At 46.7% G+C, this 19,727-nt stretch overlaps 1 protein-coding gene and 2 pseudogenes across 1 annotated transcript; all 3 read right to left on the bottom strand.

The window, feature by feature from the left end:
* Positions 1–481: 481 nt before the first annotated feature.
* Positions 482–3,456, bottom strand: LOC109879275 (single-stranded DNA cytosine deaminase-like; the record flags this gene model as incomplete). Its single annotated transcript, XM_031803420.1, is given in 6 exon segments — positions 482–577; positions 579–595; positions 668–763; positions 766–959; positions 1,445–1,581; positions 3,439–3,456. Coding segments are annotated over 6 exon segments (558 nt in total), but the record flags the coding sequence as incomplete, so codon positions are not given.
* A 9,564-nt stretch (positions 3,457–13,020) lies between these two features.
* LOC116352928 (N-acetyltransferase 14-like) lies at positions 13,021–15,088 on the bottom strand (annotated as a pseudogene).
* Positions 15,089–16,430: 1,342 nt separating this feature from the next.
* On the bottom strand, positions 16,431–18,648 carry LOC116356608 (N-acetyltransferase 14-like; annotated as a pseudogene).
* Positions 18,649–19,727: the final 1,079 nt, after the last annotated feature.

Raw genomic sequence — 19,727 nt, forward strand, 5'->3', positions numbered from 1 at the left:
ATAGTTTAGGGATCATTGTAATCAATTAACCTACGTTTTATTTGTTTGTTTATCGTTGGCTATGTGAGAGATAAAGAGCTGGTCAAATGTAAATAGAGGACAGGATAATGTCAACACAAAACGACTCAATCACAGTTGGAGGGAATGATTTAATGGATGTGTTACAAGACAGTAATAATGCCACAAAGGGTACAAATGTAAATCCCATGGATTAAATAACAGTATATAAACACATTATTGAGTTGTACAGTTGACCTATTTCAGTTATTATTATTTACTTTACCGTGATAGATTAAAGTGACATTTACAGTATAACACTGACAGATAGCACCAGTGGGAGGAGCAGAAATAAATAGCTCCATATCAGCATATATGACAGGGATAGAGGTGAATCACAGTCCAAGTAGCTCGAAAGCATCTCCCCAATCTTCTGCCTCACCAGGCTGAAAAACAAATCAGTAAATATTATTAGCCTACTAACTCAAGGGTACAGTGTGTGTGCATGTGAGTTCTGATGCAGTCCGTCCCAGGCCTTAAACACACGTTGTCTGCAAGCTACAAAGGTCTGCCAACAGTAGACAACAGTAGAAATAGTCTACAGTGAAGAGACAGAATTATAATGAGAGACGTACTCACACACGCACACACTCACACACACCCTCTCTACCTTCATAGTTCATGACAGTGATCTGCACCCCGGCTCTCTGCAGCATGCGGAGACCCTCTCTCGCACTGCTGTCCTCCGGGTCACAGAAGTAGAGCTGGAGACGTAGATTCTGAGGCGGAGGTTGGGGGTCTGGCTGAGGAACTGGGCCAGCCTGTAGGAGCAGTCTGAGCAGGGGGACCAGGAACATAACCAGGTGACTGAGTAACACAGTCCCACACTGTCTGGAGCTCCATAACCCCACAGGCAGGGACACAGGGCACCTGCTTCCAGGAGGCGCAGGAACAGCAGCTGGGGGGTGGAAGGAAAGAGCATGATGGAGGTGTGTGAGAAAAGGAGAGGGGTGAGGAATGAGGGAGAGATAGTGATGGAAATAGGGGAGGAAGTGAGAGGGATGAGTGAGTGAGTGAGTGATGGAGGTAGGTGAGGAATTAGGGAGTGATGGAGATAGGTGAGGAAGGTAGACAGGTGAGGAATGAGGGAGAGGGTGATGGATGTAGTTGAGGAAGAGAGAGAGAGAGAGAGAGAGAGGGGTGGGGGGAATGACTGAGGGAGGAAGATGTAGATAGAGAGAAAGGAGAGGTAATGCATGGATAGAGAGTGATGAAGACAGGGGAAGGAAATAAAGAAAATGGGAGAGATATGAAATATATATCTCCTCTCCTCTCCTCTCCTCTCCTCTCCTCTCCTCTCCTCTCCTCTCCTCTCCTCTCCTCTCCTCTCCTCTCCTCTCCTCTCCTCTCCTCTCCTCTCCTCTCCTCTCCTCTCCTCTCCTTTCCCTACTCTCTCCCCTCCCTCTTCTCCCTACTCCCTCCCTCCCTCTCCTCTCCTCTCCTCCTCTTGACCACGATGCACAGGTAGGTTTCGTGTCGGCCCTTGGCCCAGCGCATGTTCTTATAGTGGTAGATAAACTTCTTCTGGGCCAACAGAACACCGAGACACAGAAAGTAGGTCTTCACTGAAATAAGTAGTAGAGATGAATCTATTTTTATACGCAAACTGAGGCAGGGCTATGGTGAAAAGGTGAATTGTTATTGCCACTACTATTGCTTTTCCCTCCTCTGCCCCTGAAGTGTCTTCTCTGGTGTGGAAACCCCATATATTCTGGTTATGAGGACTGCACTAACTACTCAACACTATCCTCTTCTTCTTTAACAAAACCACAGGTTTGGTTAACCTTCTGTCAATGAACTGGTGTCTAACAAACTGGCCCTGGTTCTCAGTCTCAGTTTGAATCAGACAGCTTTCAGTGAAACTAGCGAAAGCTATTCAATACATTGTTGTCATCATCACCGAAACTTCTGATTGTGCTGCATAAGAGAAAGATGACAGGAGTGGTTTCATAAAGCATCATCAATAATAAATAGGACAGCAATCACCAATTGGCAGGGATTAGTTTTAAAAATGTACTACACCATGCATCAGTTGATCCCGTCATGTGATATTATATCATATACCTTTTCTCAACTCATTAAACAATGAATACAAAAAAACAGATGTTCATTTTACTCACCTGTCAAATTTGTTGATCATTTCAGAAGCCTAATTTGTCTCACACAGTCAATCAGGCGAGAGCGAGTGGTGTGATGAGTGTGGGGGGAGGAGGGAAGGAGGGGACAGGGTAGATATATATATATACCTATACGCTCAGTCAAACTAGAACAGGGTCGTATAGATACAGTATACTACAGGACATTGTTATTCAGCAAACAACGATGTAGGCCCACAAACTGTCAAACTAGATAAGAAATACTAGTTATACTAGATAGATTCAGTCCGTGTGTTGATTATGATTAATAGTAAACTGAACAAAAATAGAAATGCAACATGCAATAATTTCAAAGACTTTACTGAGTTACAGTTCATGTATGTAAATCAGTCAATTGAAATGAATTCATTAGGCCCTAATCTATGGATTTCACCACTGGGAAAACAGATATGCATCTATTGGTCACAGATACCTTAAAATAAAGGTCGGGGCGTGGATCAGAAAACCAGTCAGTATCTGGTGTGACCACCATTTACCTCATGCAGCGCAACATATCTCCTTCACATAGAATTTATCAGGCTGTTAATTGTAGCCTGTGGAATGTTGTCCCACTCCTCTTCAATTACTGTGTGAAGTTGCTGTATATTGGCATGGAACTGGAACACGCTGTCGTACACGTTGATCCAGAGCATCCCTGGAAGAACTGGGACATTTTCAGCTTCCAGGAAATGGATACAGATCCTTGTGACATGGAGTCGTGCATTATCATGCTGAAACCTGAGGTGATGGTGTCGGATGAGTGGCATGACAATGGGCCTCAGGATTTCATCCCAGTATCTCTGTGCATTCAAATTGTCATTGATAAAATGCAATTGTGTTTGTTGTCCGTAGGTTATGCCTGTCCATACTATAACCCCACCGCCACCATGGGGCACTCTGTTCACAACGTTGACATCAGCCAACCGCTCACCCACACAACGCCATACACGCTGCCTGCCATCTGCCCGGTACAGTTGAAACCGGCACTCTTCCGTGAAGAGCACACTTCTCCAGCGTACCAGGGGCCATCGAAGGTGAGCATTTGCCCACTGAAGTCAGTTACGACACCGAACTGCAGTCAGGTCAAGACCTTGGTGAGGACACCGAGCACGCAGATGAGCTTCCCTGAGATGGTTTCTGATAATTCTTTGTTTTGCAAACCCACAGTTTCATCTGTGGCATTATGTTGTGTGACAAAACGGAACATTTTAGAGTGGCCTTTTATTGTCCCCAGCACAAGGTGCACCTGTGTAATGATCATGCTGTTTAATCAGCTTCTTGATATGATATGCCACACCTGTCAAGTGGATGGATTATCTTGGCAAATGAGAAATGCTCACTAACAGGGATGTGAACAAATTGGTGCACAACATTTGAGAGAAATAAGCTTTTTGTGCAAATGGAAAATGTCTAAGATCTTTTACTTCAGCTCATGAAACATGGGACCAACACTTTACATGTTGCATTTATGTTTTTGTTCAGTATAGTTATACTACATAGATATAGTCCATGAGTTGATTATGACTAATTAGAGAACCACAAGAAACAAATCCGTTTCACAATGCAGGAAACACAAAGTAATTATAGTGACCACACATGACTCCAGGAGTGTTTGACGTGATTTGTAACCTTTTGATTTTCTCACATACGTCAGTAAACTCAGCCAAATGGGTGGAAATTTCCAAAGGCGCTTCGCTCGCTCCCCCAGCCAGTCACCCAACCCTCCACTCTGGTTTTCCCAGATCATAAAAAATGAAAACTTCCAGATACCTTCTCGCCTTGATGCAGACTGGGTTTACCACCCTTCCTCGTTCCACTCCACTCCTCCCTCCTTTCCTTCCCTCCTCCCCCTCGTCACCGTTTCCAGGCCCCAGAGTTGGGGTAGACATGGGCATTCCCCATAACCCAGAGGCCCTGACACCTATACCTCTGATTTGGGTTGTGTGAGTGAATGTGCTTGCACGTGTCATATTTGGGTTTTCCCAAAGTGTGTCAATCATAAAAACGTAGGAGCTGTGAGTGACCTCTCACCCCAGGCTTCCCTCTCTGCTCCACCACCGCAGTGTGTGGCTCTCTCCCCTTACCCACAGTGTGTATAACTCAGACCAACCAGCCTTTGAACCATGAGATGTTGTCATCCATCCTCCTCCATAGACGAGGGTGTGTTCACTCTCTCTCCGGCTTTGTTCTGTGCCGTCGTTCTGTCTGTTTTTGCTCCGGCCTGGTCCCGTTCACTGCAGCTGCACGCATCCTGTGCCTCTGTTTCCCATGACTCCCCACTCCCCTCTCCCTCTCATGCACTCTGTGGTTAGGGGAATTCACCGTTTCCCAGGGTGGGTGTATTTGGAGCTCATCTGTACTGTGTGTATGTGTGAGTGTGTGTTTGGTTGGCTTGTGGAGCCCATCTGTGTGAGTGTGTCATAATTATGATCTTTACACATCATCTGGAATGGATTTATCCACTGCCATTTACGTACCAACCGCCGGTGGTGCGGTGCCCCAACATCAAGATATACACTCCTCTGCAATGTCTGTCTGTGTATGTGTGTATGTATCTATCTGTGTGTGTATGTCTCTGTGTGTGTGTGTGTCTGTGTGTGTATCTATCTGTCTGTGTATCTATCTGTGTGTGTATGTCTCTGTGTGTGTATGTCTCTGTGTGTGTATGTCTCTGTGTGTGTATGTCTCTGTGTGTGTATGTCTCTGTGTGTGTATGTCTCTGTGTGTGTATGTCTCTGTGTTGTGTATGTCTTCTGTGTGTGTATGTCTCTGTGTGTGTATGTCTCTGTGTGTGTATGTCTCTGTGTGTGTATGTCTCTGTGTGTGTATGTCTCCGTGTGTGTATGTCTCCGTGTGTGTATGTGTCGGTGTGTGTGTGTCGGTGTGTGTATGTGTCTGTGTGTGTATGTGTCTGTGTGTGTCTGTGAGTGTATGTGTGTGTGTGTCTGTATATGTCCGTGTGTGTATGTCTCTGTGTGTGTATGTCTCTGTGTGTGTATGTGTCTGTGTGTGTATGTCTCTGTGTGTGTATGTCTCTGTGTGTGTGTATGTCTCTGTGTGTGTATGTCTCTGTGTGTGTGTCTGTATGTCTCTGTGTGTGTGTCTGTGTATGTCTCTGTGTGTGTGTCTGTGTGTGTATGTGTATGTGTCTGTGTGTGTATGTGTATGTGTATGTGTCTCTGTGTGTGTATGTCTCTGTGTGTGTATGTCTCCGTGTGTGTATGTCTCCGTGTGTGTATGTGTCGGTGTGTGTGTGTCGGTGTGTGTATGTGTCTGTGTGTGTATGTGTCTGTGTGTGTCTGTGAGTGTATGTGTGTGTGTGTCTGTATATGTCCGTGTGTGTATGTCTCTGTGTGTGTATGTCTCTGTGTGTGTATATCTCTGTGTGTGTATGTCTCTGTGTGTGTGAGAGAGAGAGTGACTATGTGTTGACAGCAACTAACCTTAGTAACCTTGTTGCACTATGTTGATAAAGCACCTAAAAGTCACTGTGAATGTGTCTATGGAATGTTACCATTCATAACCTCCAGTCTGTATTAAATATGATCATGAAAACGGGTCTGGGTGTGTGTGTGTGTGTGTGTGTGTGGGGGGGGGGGGGTTTAAGTAAGACATATGGATTATACATCACCATCTTCCATGGTTTGACCACAGTTTACCGAGGTCGCCTTTCGGTCACATATCAACTCACATGCACTGGCCCAACTAAGTACACAGCCCTACTGTAACAGACAGCGTGTGTGTCAGAGTACAGTAGGTTATGGTAGACATGGCTGTGCATTTAACCCATAGTCAGGGGGGAACCAACCGGCAGCAGGATGTGCAAAGCCATACTTTCCGAAACCCTTCCACCCAAACACACACACACACACACACACACACACACACACACACACACACACACACACACACACACACAGGCTTACTTTCCAGTAGCGTGAACTCACATCTGTTTCCTGGCAACAATAATGGTTTCAGATGTGTTAGACTATATAAGGCCAGCTAACAGGTGTCTGCAGCAGGGCAGGGCAGCCATGGAGACAGAGAACCATGAATCTCAATAATAAAATGACCTCATGCTCAACAGGAAGAATGAGGAAGACTGTTTCAAGGATAACAATTACTCCCACACTCACCATTACATCTGTCTGCACATTTCCTTCACTAATGTGCATGGCCACTGGTAGGGCTAAATGTGTGAGTGGGAGGGATATTTAATGGGGTTTACTGTAATCCCAGCACTACAAAGAGTTGTGGCATTGTAATGCATTCATTCAGATTGTTTTACTGCAGAGAAATCACTTTACGTTAGAATCCCAGAGGCTTAGAGCTAAGGTTTTGTTCTGGTTAAACAGTTGATGCAAACTTTGGTGGTTCTGTTTTCTTAAACTTTGTATTAGGGGAGATACTCCTCCCCCAAGACCACACACACACACCTCTAGTTGTTTAATTTACAACACTCCAACACTGTATGTCTGTAAGAAACAGGTTAATGTAGTTATGATACGGTCTGAGGTTAGCACGGTGAGCGCACGTTTAGCTAACCACACTCTAATTCTGGTTAGGCCGAGACAGGGCTGAAGAGCAGTGTCACTCATACCCTTCCACCCACACATAAACTGACATTCACCTGCAAACAGCACACTTCACTACTGCTATAATTTACTACGAATGCCATGGTGTGTAAGCTGTACCAGGGATAATATAGCTGACACTTGTGTCCTGCCATGTGACAGGTGTGCAGTGTGAGGAAGGATATTAAGTGACATTAAAAGGAGGGATGAGGAGAGAGAGTGAGAGAGAGAGAGAGAGAGAGAGAGAGAGATGAATGAAGGAGAGCATGTGTTTGCAGACTCATACAAATCTCATACAAAGCCACACGCAGGTGAGGAGGAGTGAGAGAGAAGAGGGGGGAGAAAGAGAGAAAGGAGAACAGAGAAGTTCTGCAGACTCATATAAACCACATACTTCCTCACACACAGTAAATGTATACTCACTGACACAGGTGTGCACACAGCCCGCGTACGCACACATTTATTTGCAAAATCACTTATTTATAAAAATAAGTATTTACAAATAAAGAGCCAGCCAGACATATAAACAGATGTATTTATCAATTTCCCTATAGTATCTCTCCTCCTCCTCTCTCTATTTCCCTATAGTATCTCTCCTCCTCCTCCTCTCTCTATTTCCCTATAGTATCTCTCCTCCTCCTCTCTCTATTTCCCTATAGTATCTCTCCTCCTCCTCCTCTCTCTATTTCCCTATAGTATCTCTCCTCCTCCTCTCTCTATTTCCCTATAGTATCTCTCCTCCTCCTCTCTCTATTTCCCTATAGTATCTCTCCTCCTCCTCTCTCTATTTCCCTATAGTATCTCTCCTCCTCCTCCCCCTCTCTCTATTTCCCTACAGTATCTCTCATCCTCCTCCTCTCTCTAGTTCCCTATAGTATCTCTCCTCCCCTCTCTATTTCCCTATAGTATCTCTCCTCCACCTCCTCTCTCTATTTCCCTAAAGTATCTCTACTCCTCCTCCTCTCTCTATTTCCCTATAGTATCTCTCCTCCTCCTCTCTCTATTTCCCTATAGTATCTCTCCTCCTCCTCCTCTCTCTATTTCCCTATAGTATCTCTCCTCCTCCTCCTCTCTCTATTTCCCTATATTATCTCTCCTCCTCCTCCTCTCTCTATTTCCCTATAGTAGCTCTCCTCCTCCTCCTCTATTTCCCTATAGTATCTCTCCTCCTCCTCCTCTATTTCCCTATAGTATCTCTCCTCCTCCTCCTCCTCTATTTCCCTATAGTATCTCTCCTCCTCCTCCTCCTCCTCTATTTCCCTATAGTATCTCTCCTCCTCCTCCTCTATTTCCCTATAGTATCTCTCCTCCTCCTCCTCTATTTCCCTATAGTATCTCTCCTCCTCCTCCTCTATTTCCCTATAGTATCTCTCCTCCTCCTCCTCTATTTCCCTATAGTATCTCTCCTCCTCCTCCTCTATTTCCCTATAGTATCTCTCCTCCTCCTCCTCTATTTCCCTATAGTATCTCTCCTCCTCCTCCTCTATTTCCCTATAGTATCTCTCCTCCTCCTCCTCTATTTCCCTATAGTATCTCTCCTCCTCCTCCTCTATTTCCCTATAGTATCTCTCCTCCTCCTCCTCTATTTCCCTATAGTATCTCTGCTCCTCCTCTCTCTATTTCCCTATAGTATCTCTGCTCCTCCTCCTCTATTTCCCTATAGTATCTCTCATCCTCCTCCTCTATTTCCCTATAGTATCTCTCCTCCTCTCTCTATTTCCCTATAGTATCTCTCCTCCTCCTCCTCTATTTCCCTATAGTATCTCTCCTCCTCCTCCTCTATTTCCCTATAGTATCTCCGCTCCTCCTCTCTCTATTTCCCTATAGTATCTCTGCTCCTCCTCTCTCTATTTCCCTATAGTATCTCTGCTCCTCCTCTCTCTATTTCCCTATAGCATCTCTCCTCCTCCTCCTCCATTTCCCTATAGTATCTTTCCTCCTCCTCCTCCATTTCCCTATAGTATCTCTCCTCCTCCTCTCTCTATTTCCCTATAGTATCTCTCCTCCTCTCTATTTCCCTATAGTATCTCTCCTCCTCCTCCTCTCTCTATTTCCCTATAGTATCTCTCCTCCTCCTCCTCCTCTCTCTATTTCCCTTTAGTATCTCTCCTCCTCCTCTCCCTATTTCCCTATAGTATCTCTCCTCCTCCTCTCTACATTTCCCTATAGTATCTCTCCTCCTCCTCTCTCTATTTCCCTATAGTATCTCTCCTCCTCTCTCTATTTCCCTACAGTATCTCTCATCCTCCTCCTCTCTCTATTTCCCTATAGTATCTCTCCTCCACCTCCTCTCTCTATTTCCCTAAAGTATCTCTACTCCTCCTCCTCTCTCTATTTCCCTATAGTATCTCTCCTCCTCCTCTCTCTATTTCCCTATAGTATCTCTCCTCCTCCTCCTCTCTCTATTTCCCTATAGTATCTCTCCTCCTCCTCCTCTCTCTATTTCCCTATATTATCTCTCCTCCTCCTCCTCTCTCTATTTCCCTATAGTATCTCTCCTCCTCCTCTCTCTATTTCCCTATAGTATCTTTCCTCCTCCTCTCAAGATTTCCCTATAGTATCTCTCCTCCTCCTCCTCTCTCTATTTCCCTATAGTATCTCTCCTCCTCTCTCTATTTCCCTAAGGTATCTCTCATCCTCCTCCATTTCCCTAAGGTATCTCTCATCCTCCTCCTCGCTCTAGTTCCCTATAGTATCTCTCCTCCTCCTCTCTCTATTTCCCTATAGTATCTCTCCTCCTCCTCCTCTCTCTATTTCCCTATAGTATCTCTCCTCCTCTCTCTATTTCCCTATAGTATCTCTGCTCCTCCTCTCTCTATTTCCCTATAGTATCTCTCCTCCTCTTCTCTCTATTTCCCTATAGTATCTCTCCTCCTCCTCTCTCTATTTCCCTATAGTATCTCTCCTCCTCCTCTCTCTATTTCCCTTTAGTACCTCTCCTCTTCCTCTCTCTATTTCCCTATAGTATCTCTCCTCCTCCTATCTCTATTTCTCTATAGTATCTCTCCTCCTCCTCCTCTCTCTATTTCCCTATAGTATCTCTCCTCCTTCTCCTCTCTCTATTTCCCGAAAGTATCTTTCCTCCTCCTCTCTCTATTTCCCTATAGTATCTCTCCTCCTCCTCTCTCTACTTCCCTATAGTATCTCTCCTCCTCCTCTCTCTATTTCCCAATAGTATCTCTCCTCCTTCTCCTCTCTCTATTTCCCGAAAGTATCTTTCCTCCTCCTCTCTCTATTTACCTATAGTATCTCTCCTCCTCCTCTCTCTACTTCCCTATAGTATCTCTCCTCCTCCTCCTCTCTCTATTTCCCTATAGTATCTCTCCTCTTCCTCTCTCTATTTCCCTATAGTATCTCTCCTCCTCCTCCTCCTTATTTCCCTATAGTATCTCTCCTCCTCCTCCTCTCTATTTCCCTATAGTATCTCTCTCCTCCTCTCTCTATTTCCCTATAGTATCTCTCCTCCTCCTCTCTCTATTTCCCTATAGTATCTCTCCTCCTCCTCTCTCTATTTCCCTATAGTATCTCTCCTCCTCCTCTCTCCATTTCCCCATAGTATCTCTCCTCCTCCTCCTCTCTATTTCCCTATAGTATCTCTCCTCTCTCTATTTCCCTATAGTATCTCTCCTCCTCTCTCTATTTCCCTATAGTATCTCTCCTCCTCCTCTCTCCATTTCCCCATAGTATCTCTCCTCCTCCTCTCTCCATTTCCCTATAGTATCTCTCCTCTCTCTATTTCCCTATAGTATCTCTCCTCCTCTCTCTATTTCCCTATAGTATCTCTCCTCCTCCTCTCTCTATTTCCCTATAGTATCTTTCCTCCTCCTCTCAAGATTTCCCTATAGTATCTCTCCTCCTCCTCTCTCTATTTCCCAATAGTATCTCTCCTCCTTCTCCTCTCTCTATTTCCCGAAAGTATCTTTCCTCCTCCTCTCTCTATTTACCTATAGTATCTCTCCTCCTCCTCTCTCTATTTCCCTTTAGTACCTCTCCTCTTCCTCTCTCTATTTCCCTATAGTATCTCTCCTCCTCCTATCTCTATTTCTCTATAGTATCTCTCCTCCTCCTCCTCTCTCTATTTCCCTATAGTATCTCTCCTCCTTCTCCTCTCTCTATTTCCCGAAAGTATCTTTCCTCCTCCTCTCTCTATTTCCCTATAGTATCTCTCCTCCTCCTCTCTCTACTTCCCTATAGTATCTCTCCTCCTCCTCTCTCTATTTCCCAATAGTATCTCTCCTCCTTCTCCTCTCTCTATTTCCCGAAAGTATCTTTCCTCCTCCTCTCTCTATTTACCTATAGTATCTCTCCTCCTCCTCTCTCTACTTCCCTATAGTATCTCTCCTCCTCCTCCTCTCTCTATTTCCCTATAGTATCTCTCCTCTTCCTCTCTCTATTTCCCTATAGTATCTCTCCTCCTCCTCCTCCTTATTTCCCTATAGTATCTCTCCTCCTCCTCCTCTCTATTTCCCTATAGTATCTCTCTCCTCCTCTCTCTATTTCCCTATAGTATCTCTCCTCCTCCTCTCTCTATTTCCCTATAGTATCTATCCTCCTCCTCTCTCTATTTCCCTATAGTATCTCTCCTCCTCCTCTCTCCATTTCCCCATAGTATCTCTCCTCCTCCTCCTCTCTATTTCCCTATAGTAATCTCTCCTCTCTCTATTTCCCTATAGTATCTCTCCTCCTCTCTCTATTTCCCTATAGTATCTCTCCTCCTCCTCTCTCCATTTCCCCATAGTATCTCTCCTCCTCCTCTCTCTCATTTCCCTATAGTATCTCTCCTCTCTCTATTTCCCTATAGTATCTCTCCTCCTCTCTCTATTTCCCTATAGTATCTCTCCTCCTCCTCTCTCTATTTCCCTATAGTATCTTTCCTCCTCCTCTCAAGATTTCCCTATAGTATCTCTCCTCCTCCTCCTCTCTCTATTTCCCTATAGTATCTCTCCTCCTCTCTCTATTTCCCTAAGGTATCTCTCATCCTCCTCCATTTCCCTAAGGTATCTCTCATCCTCCTCCTCGCTCTAGTTCCCTATAGTATCTCTCCTCCTCCTCTCTCTATTTCCCTATAGTATCTCTCCTCCTCCTCCTCTCTCTATTTCCCTATAGTATCTCTCCTCCTCTCTCTATTTCCCTATAGTATCTCTGCTCCTCCTCTCTCTATTTCCCTATAGTATCTCTCCTCCTCCTCTCTCTATTTCCCTTTAGTACCTCTCCTCTTCCTCTCTCTATTTCCCTATAGTATCTCTCCTCCTCCTATCTCTATTTCTCTATAGTATCTCTCCTCCTCCTCCTCTCTCTATTTCCCTATAGTATCTCTCCTCCTTCTCCTCTCTCTATTTCCCGAAAGTATCTTTCCTCCTCCCCTCTCTATTTCCCTATAGTATCTCTCCTCCTCCTCTCTCTACTTCCCTATAGTATCTCTCCTCCTCCTCTCTCTATTTCCCAATAGTATCTCTCCTCCTTCTCCTCTCTCTATTTCCCGAAAGTATCTTTCCTCCTCCTCTCTCTATTTACCTATAGTATCTCTCCTCCTCCTCTCTCTACTTCCTATAGTATCTCTCCTCCTCCTCCTCTCTCTATTTCCCTATAGTATCTCTCCTCTTCCTCTCTCTATTTCCCTATAGTATCTCTCCTCCTCCTCCTCCTTATTTCCCTATAGTATCTCTCCTCCTCCTCCTCTCTATTTCCCTATAGTATCTCTCTCCTCCTCTCTCTATTTCCCTATAGTATCTCTCCTCCTCCTCTCTCTATTTCCCTATAGTATCTCTCCTCCTCCTCTCTCCATTTCCCCATAGTATCTCTCCTCCTCCTCCTCTCTATTTCCCTATAGTATCTCTCCTCTCTCTATTTCCCTATAGTATCTCTCCTCCTCTCTCTATTTCCCTATAGTATCTCTCCTCCTCCTCTCTCCATTTCCCCATAGTATCTCTCCTCCTCCTCTCTCCATTTCCCTATAGTATCTCTCCTCTCTCTATTTCCCTATAGTATCTCTCCTCCTCTCTCTATTTCCCTATAGTATCTCTCCTCCTCCTCTCTCCATTTCCCCATAGTATCTCTCCTCCTCCTCCTCTCTCTATTTCCCTATAGTATCTCTCCTCCTCCTCTCTCCATTTCCCCATAGTATCTCTCCTCCTCCTCCTCCTCTCTATTTCCTATAGTATCTCTCCTCCTCCTCTCTCCATTTCCCCATAGTATCTCTCCTCCTCCTCCTCCTCCTCCTCTCTCTATTTCCCTATAGTATCTCTCCTCCTCCTCTCTCCATTTCCCCATAGTATCTCTCCTCCTCCTCCTCCTCTCTATTTCCCTATAGTATCTCTCCTCCTCTCTCTATTTCCCGTTAGTGTATCTTCTTTGTCTTATTTTCCACATTGCCTTCGTTGTCTCCTCCATCACTTGAGGTCTTTGACAAACACCTTGGTGACATGGAATCCCAGAAATGTCCTCTCTGGCTGCTCTTCATCCTCCTCTTTTTCCTCCCCATCGTAGCCCACCTCCCCCTGCAGCCTGTAGCCCAGCTTCCTGAAGAAGGCCTCTCCTACTGCAGAGGGGTAGGGGACGTGGGCGTAGACTCTCCTGGCCCCTGTCTGCCTCTCCCTCTGCTCCAGACTCTGGACCAGCAGTCTGCCGAGGCCCTCTCAGCGGTACCAGCAGCCCACCACCACCCTGCAGAACCTCCTCATCCCCAGACGACAGTCACCCTCCCTGGACACACAGCCCACAATCTCCCCTCACAGTCCACCACCCACACCTGCCCTGCTGCCTTCTCCCACTCCACGTCTACGATCTCAGGAGACGAGTCTTTGTCCTTGTCCTCTGCCTTGGGTTTGGTCCTCCGTCTGGCCTTGCCCTTTAATGACAGACAATAATCAACTTTATTTGTGCAGCAACTCAGCCCAAAGCACAAAAAGACCAAATCATTACACACTGTAGTAAAACTGAGCAAGCATGTAACATCCACAACATATAGTACCTAAAGTCAAAGAAAAGGAAACCTACTTTAGCCGGTGGGGGTTTCCCACTGATCCTGCTATAGGGGTTGGGAAGGGTCTCGTCCTGCGCCCCTCTGTAACTGCTCCCCACATAGTCCCAGTAGGGCCGGCTGGTGCCCAGCACTCCGGTGGAGCGTGGCATGGTGAACTTGAGGTAGATGATGAGCAGGAAGACAGGGATGATGAGGGCCAGGATAAAGGAATCAGCGGAGGACAGAAGAGACAGTGGCCAGTGGCCAGGAGTAGGAGGCAGACAGGACGAGTCAGGATGTGGAGGATCAGACGGTTTTCTGTTCCCTGACAACTCTCGTACAGACAGAAAGAGNAAAAATTGAGAGAGAGAGAGAGAGAGAGAGAGAGAGAGAGGGGAGGAGAAAGATCGAGAGAGAGAGAGAGAGAGAGAGAGAGAGAGAGGGGAGGAGAAAGATCGAGAGAGAGAGAGAGAGAGAGAGAGAGGAGGGGAGGAGAAGATCGAGAGAGAGAGAGATAGAGAGAGAGAGAGAGAGAGAGAGGGGAGGAGAAGGATCGAGAGAGAGAGAGAGAGAGAGAGAGGGGGGAGGAGAAAGATCGAGAGAGAGGGGGAGGAGAAAGATCGATAGAGAAGAGAAGAGGGAGGAGAAAGATCGAGAGAGAGAGAGAGAGGAGAAGAGAGGTGAGGAGAAAGATCGAGAGAGAGAGAGAGGGGATGAGAAAGATCGAGAGAGAGAGAGAGGAGGAGAAAGATCAAGAAGAGAGAGAGAGGAGACAAGATCAAGAGAGAGAGAGAGAGGAGGAGAAAGATCAAGAGAGAGAGAGAGAGGAGAAAGATCAAGAGAGAGAGAGAGGAGAGAGAGAGAGAGAGAGAGACGAGAGAGATCAAGAGAGAGAGAGAGAGAGAGAGATCAAGAGAGAGAGAGAGAGAGAGAGAGAGAGAGAGAGAGAGAGAGAGAGAGAGGAGGAGAAAGATCAAGAGAGAGAGAGAGAGAGGAGGAGAAAGATCAAGAGAGAGAGGTTGTAAGGGATTGGGCCAGAGAGAGAAAGGTGAGTTTGAGTGGTAACCTGAAAAAGTACTCTTACAAAAAAAGGTTCTAGAGCAGCTGAGAGTGTAGAGACCGAGCATAACTCAGGCTTGAAGTGTGTATGTGGGTGTGTGTGCATAACTTTGAGGATAAAACACACACCTTGATGATAGCTTTGACAGTCTCGATGTCATCCTCCCTCATCCTCCTCATTACCACCTGATCTAGCTCCAGCTTTACCATGTCTGGACTTCACACACACACCTCACACAGCGACACACACACCCTCACTCACGTACACCTCATACAGCAACACACACACCCTCACTCACGTACACCTCATACAGCAACACACACACCCTCACTCACGTACACCTCATACAGCAACACACACACCCTCACCCACGCACACCTCATACAGCAACACACAAACACACCCTCACTCACGCACACCTCATACAGCAACACACACACACACCCTCACTCACGCACACCTCATACAGCAACACACACACACACCCTCACTCACGCACACCTCATACAGCAACACACACACACACCCTCACTCACGCACACCTCATACAGCAACACACACCCTCACTCACGCACACCTCATACAGCAACACACACACACCCTCACTCACGCACACCTCATACAGCAACACACACACCCTCACTCCACACACCTCATACAGCAACACACACACACACCCTCACTCACGCACACCTCATACAGCAACACACACACACACCCTCACTCACGCACACCTCATACAGCAACACACACACCCTCACTCACGCACACCTCATACAGCAACACACACACACACACCCTCACTCACACCTCATACAGCAACACACACACACACCCTCACTCACGCACACCTCATACAGCAACACACACACACACCCTCACTCACGCACACCTCATACAGCAACACACACACCCTCACTCACGCACACCTCATACAGCAACACACACACACCCTCAATCACGCACCACCTCATACAGCAACACACACACCCTCACTCACGCACACCTCATACAGCAACACACACACACACCCTCACTTACGCACACCTCATACAGCAACACACACACACACCCTCACTCACGCACACCTCATACAGCAACACACACACCCTCACTCACGCACACCTCATACAGCAACACACACACCCTCACTCACGCACACCTCATACAGCAACACACACCGGTCTGCAAATATAGAAAATCTCATGGTCACATAACCCATTGCTTTGTACAGATACACTATGTGGTTGAATTGTGCATATTTGATTACATACAACTCTACAATGACAATATACCTCCTCTCTCTATTTCCCTATAGTATCTCTCCTCTCTCTATTTCCCTATAGTATCTCTCCTCCTCTCTCTATTTCCCTATAGTATCTCTCCTCCTCCTCTCTCCATTTCCCCATAGTATCTCTCCTCCTCCTCTCTCCATTTCCCCATAGTATCTCTCCTCCTCCTCCTCTCTCTATTTCCCTATAGTATCTCTCCTCCTCCTCTCTCCATTTCCCCATAGTATCTCTCCTCCTCCTCCTCTCTCTATTTCCCTATAGTATCTCTCCTCCTCCTCTCTCCATTTCCCCATAGTATCTCTCCTCCTCCTCCTCCTCTCTCTATTTCCCTATAGTATCTCTCCTCCTCCTCTCTCCATTTCCCCATAGTATCTCTCCTCCTCCTCCTCCTCTCTATTTCCCTATAGTATCTCTCCTCCTCTCTCTATTTCCCGTTAGTGTATCTTCTTTGTCTTATTTTCCACATTGCCTTCGTTGTCTCCTCCATCACTTGAGGTCTTTGACAAACACCTTGGTGACATGGAAGCCCAGAAATGTCCTCTCTGGCTGCTCTTCATCCTCCTCTTTTTCCTCCCCATCGTAGCCCACCTCCCCCTGCAGCCTGTAGCCCAGCTTCCTGAAGAAGGCCTCTCCTACTGCAGAGGGGTAGGGGACGTGGGCGTAGACCCTCCTGGCCCCTGTCTGCCTCTCCCTCTGCTCCAGACTCTGGACCAGCAGTCTGCCGAGGCCCTCTCAGCGGTACCAGCAGCCCACCACCACCCTGCAGAACCTCCTCATCCCCAGACGACAGTCACCCTCCCTGGACACACAGCCCACAATCTCCCCCTCACAGTCCACCACCCACACCTGCCCTGCTGCCTTCTCCCACTCCACGTCTACGATCTCAGGAGACGAGTCTTTGTCCTTGTCCTCTGCCTTGGGTTTGGTCCTCCGTCTGGCCTTGCCCTTTAATGACAGATAATAATCAACTTTATTTGTGCAGCAACTCAGCCCAAAGCACGAAAAGACCAAATCACTAACACACTGTAGTAAAACTGAGCAATGCATGTAACATCCACAACATATAGTACCTAAAGTCAAAGAAAAGGAAACCTACTTTAGCCGGTGGGGGTTTCCCACTGATCCTGCTATAGGGGTTGGGAAGGGTCTCGTCCTGCGCCCCTCGGTAACTGCTCCCCACATAGTCCCAGTAGGGCCGGCTGGTGCCCAGCACTCCGGTGGAGCGTGGCATGGTGAACTTGAGGTAGATGATGAGCAGGAAGACAGGGATGATGAGGGCCAGGATAAAGGAAGCAGCGGAGGACAGAAGAGACAGTGGCCAGTGGCCAGGAGTAGGAGGCAGACAGGACGAGTCAGGATGTGGAGGATCAGACGGTTTTCTGTTCCCTGACAACTCTCGTACAGACAGAAAGAGAGGGAGGGAGGGACAAAGAGAGAGAGGGGTGGAGAAAAATTGAGAGAGAGACAGAGAGAGAGAGAGAGAGAGAGAGAGGGGAGGAGAAAGATCGAGAGAGAGAGGAGGAGAAAGATCGAGAGAGAGAGAGAGAGAGAGGGAGGAGAAAGATCGAGAGAGAGAGGAGGAGAAAGATCGAGAGAGAGAGAGAGGAGAAAGATCAAGAGAGAGAGAGAGGAGAAAGATCAAGAGAGAGAGAGAGGAGAAAGATCAAGAGAGAGAGAGAGGAGAAAGATCAAGAGAGAGAGAGAGGAGAAAGATCAAGAGAGAGAGAGAGGAGAAAGATCAAGAGAGAGAGAGAGGAGAAAGATCAAGAGAGAGAGAGAGGAGAAAGATCAAGAGAGAGAGAGGAGAAAAGATCAAGAGAGAGAGAGGAGAAAGATCAAGAGAGAGAGAGAGGAGAAAGATCAAGAGAGAGAGAGAGGAGAAAGATCAAGAGAGAGAGAGAGGAGAAAGATCAAGAGAGAGAGAGAGGAGAAAGATCAAGAGAGAGAGAGAGGAGAAAGATCAAGAGAGAGAGAGAGGAGAAAGATCAAGAGAGAGAGAGAGAGGAGAAAGATCAAGAGAGAGAGAGAGGAGAAAGATCAAGAGAGAGAGAGAGAGATCAAGAGAGAGAGAGAGAGAGAGATCAAGAGAGAGAGAGAGAGAGAGAGATCAAGAGAGAGAGAGAGAGAGAGAGAGAGAGAGAGAGAGAGAGAGAGAGAGAGAGAGAGAGGAGGAGAAAGATCAAGAGAGAGAGAGAGAGAGAGGAGGAGAAAGATCAAGAGAGAGAGGTTGTAAGGGATTGGGCCAGAGAGAGAAAGGTGAGTTTGAGTGGTAACCTGAAAAAGTACTCTTACAAAAAAAGGTTCTAGAGCAGCTGAGAGTGTAGAGACAGAGCATAACTCAGGCTTGAAGTGTGTATGTGGGTGTGTGTGCATAACTTTGAGGATAAAACACACACCTTGATGATAGCTTTGACAGTCTCGATGTCATCCTCCCTCATCCTCCTCATTACCACCTGATCTAGCTCCAGCTTTACCATGTCTGGACTTCACACACACACCTCACACAGCGACACACACACCCTCACTCACGTACACCTCATACAGCAACACACACACCCTCACTCACGTACACCTCATACAGCAACACACACACACCCTCACTCACGCACACCTCATACAGCAACAAACACACCCTCACTCACGTACACCTCATACAGCAACACACACACACACCCTCACTCACGCACACCTCATACAGCAACACACACACACACACCCTCACTCACGCACACCTCATACAGCAACACACACACACACCCTCACTCACGCACACCTCATACAGCAACACACACACACACACCCTCACTCACGCACACCTCATACAGCAACACACACACACACCCTCACTCACGCACACCTCATACAGCAACACACACACACACCCTCACTCACGCACACCTCATACAGCAACACACACACCCTCACTCACGCACACCTCATACAGCAACACACACACACACCCTCACTCACGCACACCTCATACAGCAACACACACACACACCCTCACGCACACCTCATACAGCAACACACACACCCTCACTCACGCACACCTCATACAGCAACACACACACACACACCCTCACTCACACCTCATACAGCAACACACACACACACCCTCACTCACGCACACCTCATACAGCAACACACACACACACCCTCACTCACGCACACCTCATACAGCAACACACACACACACCCTCACGCACACCTCATAGAGCAACACACCCTCACTCACGCACACCTCATACAGCAACACACACACACACCCTCACTCACGCACACCTCATACAGCAACACACACACCCTCACTCACGCACACCTCATACAGCAACACACACACCCTCACTCACGCACACCTCATACAGCAACACACACCGGTCTGCAAATATAGAAAATCTCATGGTCACATAACACATTGCTTTGTACAGATACACTATGTGGTTGAATTTTGCATATTTGATTACATACAACTCTACAATGACAATATACAGCGGAGTATTTACATTCTGGTTACCATAGTAGCTAAATGGTATAAATTCGTATTCAAGATGATGGGAATGTGGTGGGTTATATTTGATCCAGGCTATTTGGGGTTTGAGGCCATGACTCACGAGGGAAAGCAATCCATCCCTGTAACACTGTATATGT

Source organism: Oncorhynchus kisutch, linkage group LG2 (assembly GCF_002021735.2).
Source record: "Oncorhynchus kisutch isolate 150728-3 linkage group LG2, Okis_V2, whole genome shotgun sequence".
In the NCBI taxonomy this organism is placed as follows: Eukaryota; Metazoa; Chordata; class Actinopteri; order Salmoniformes; family Salmonidae; genus Oncorhynchus; species Oncorhynchus kisutch.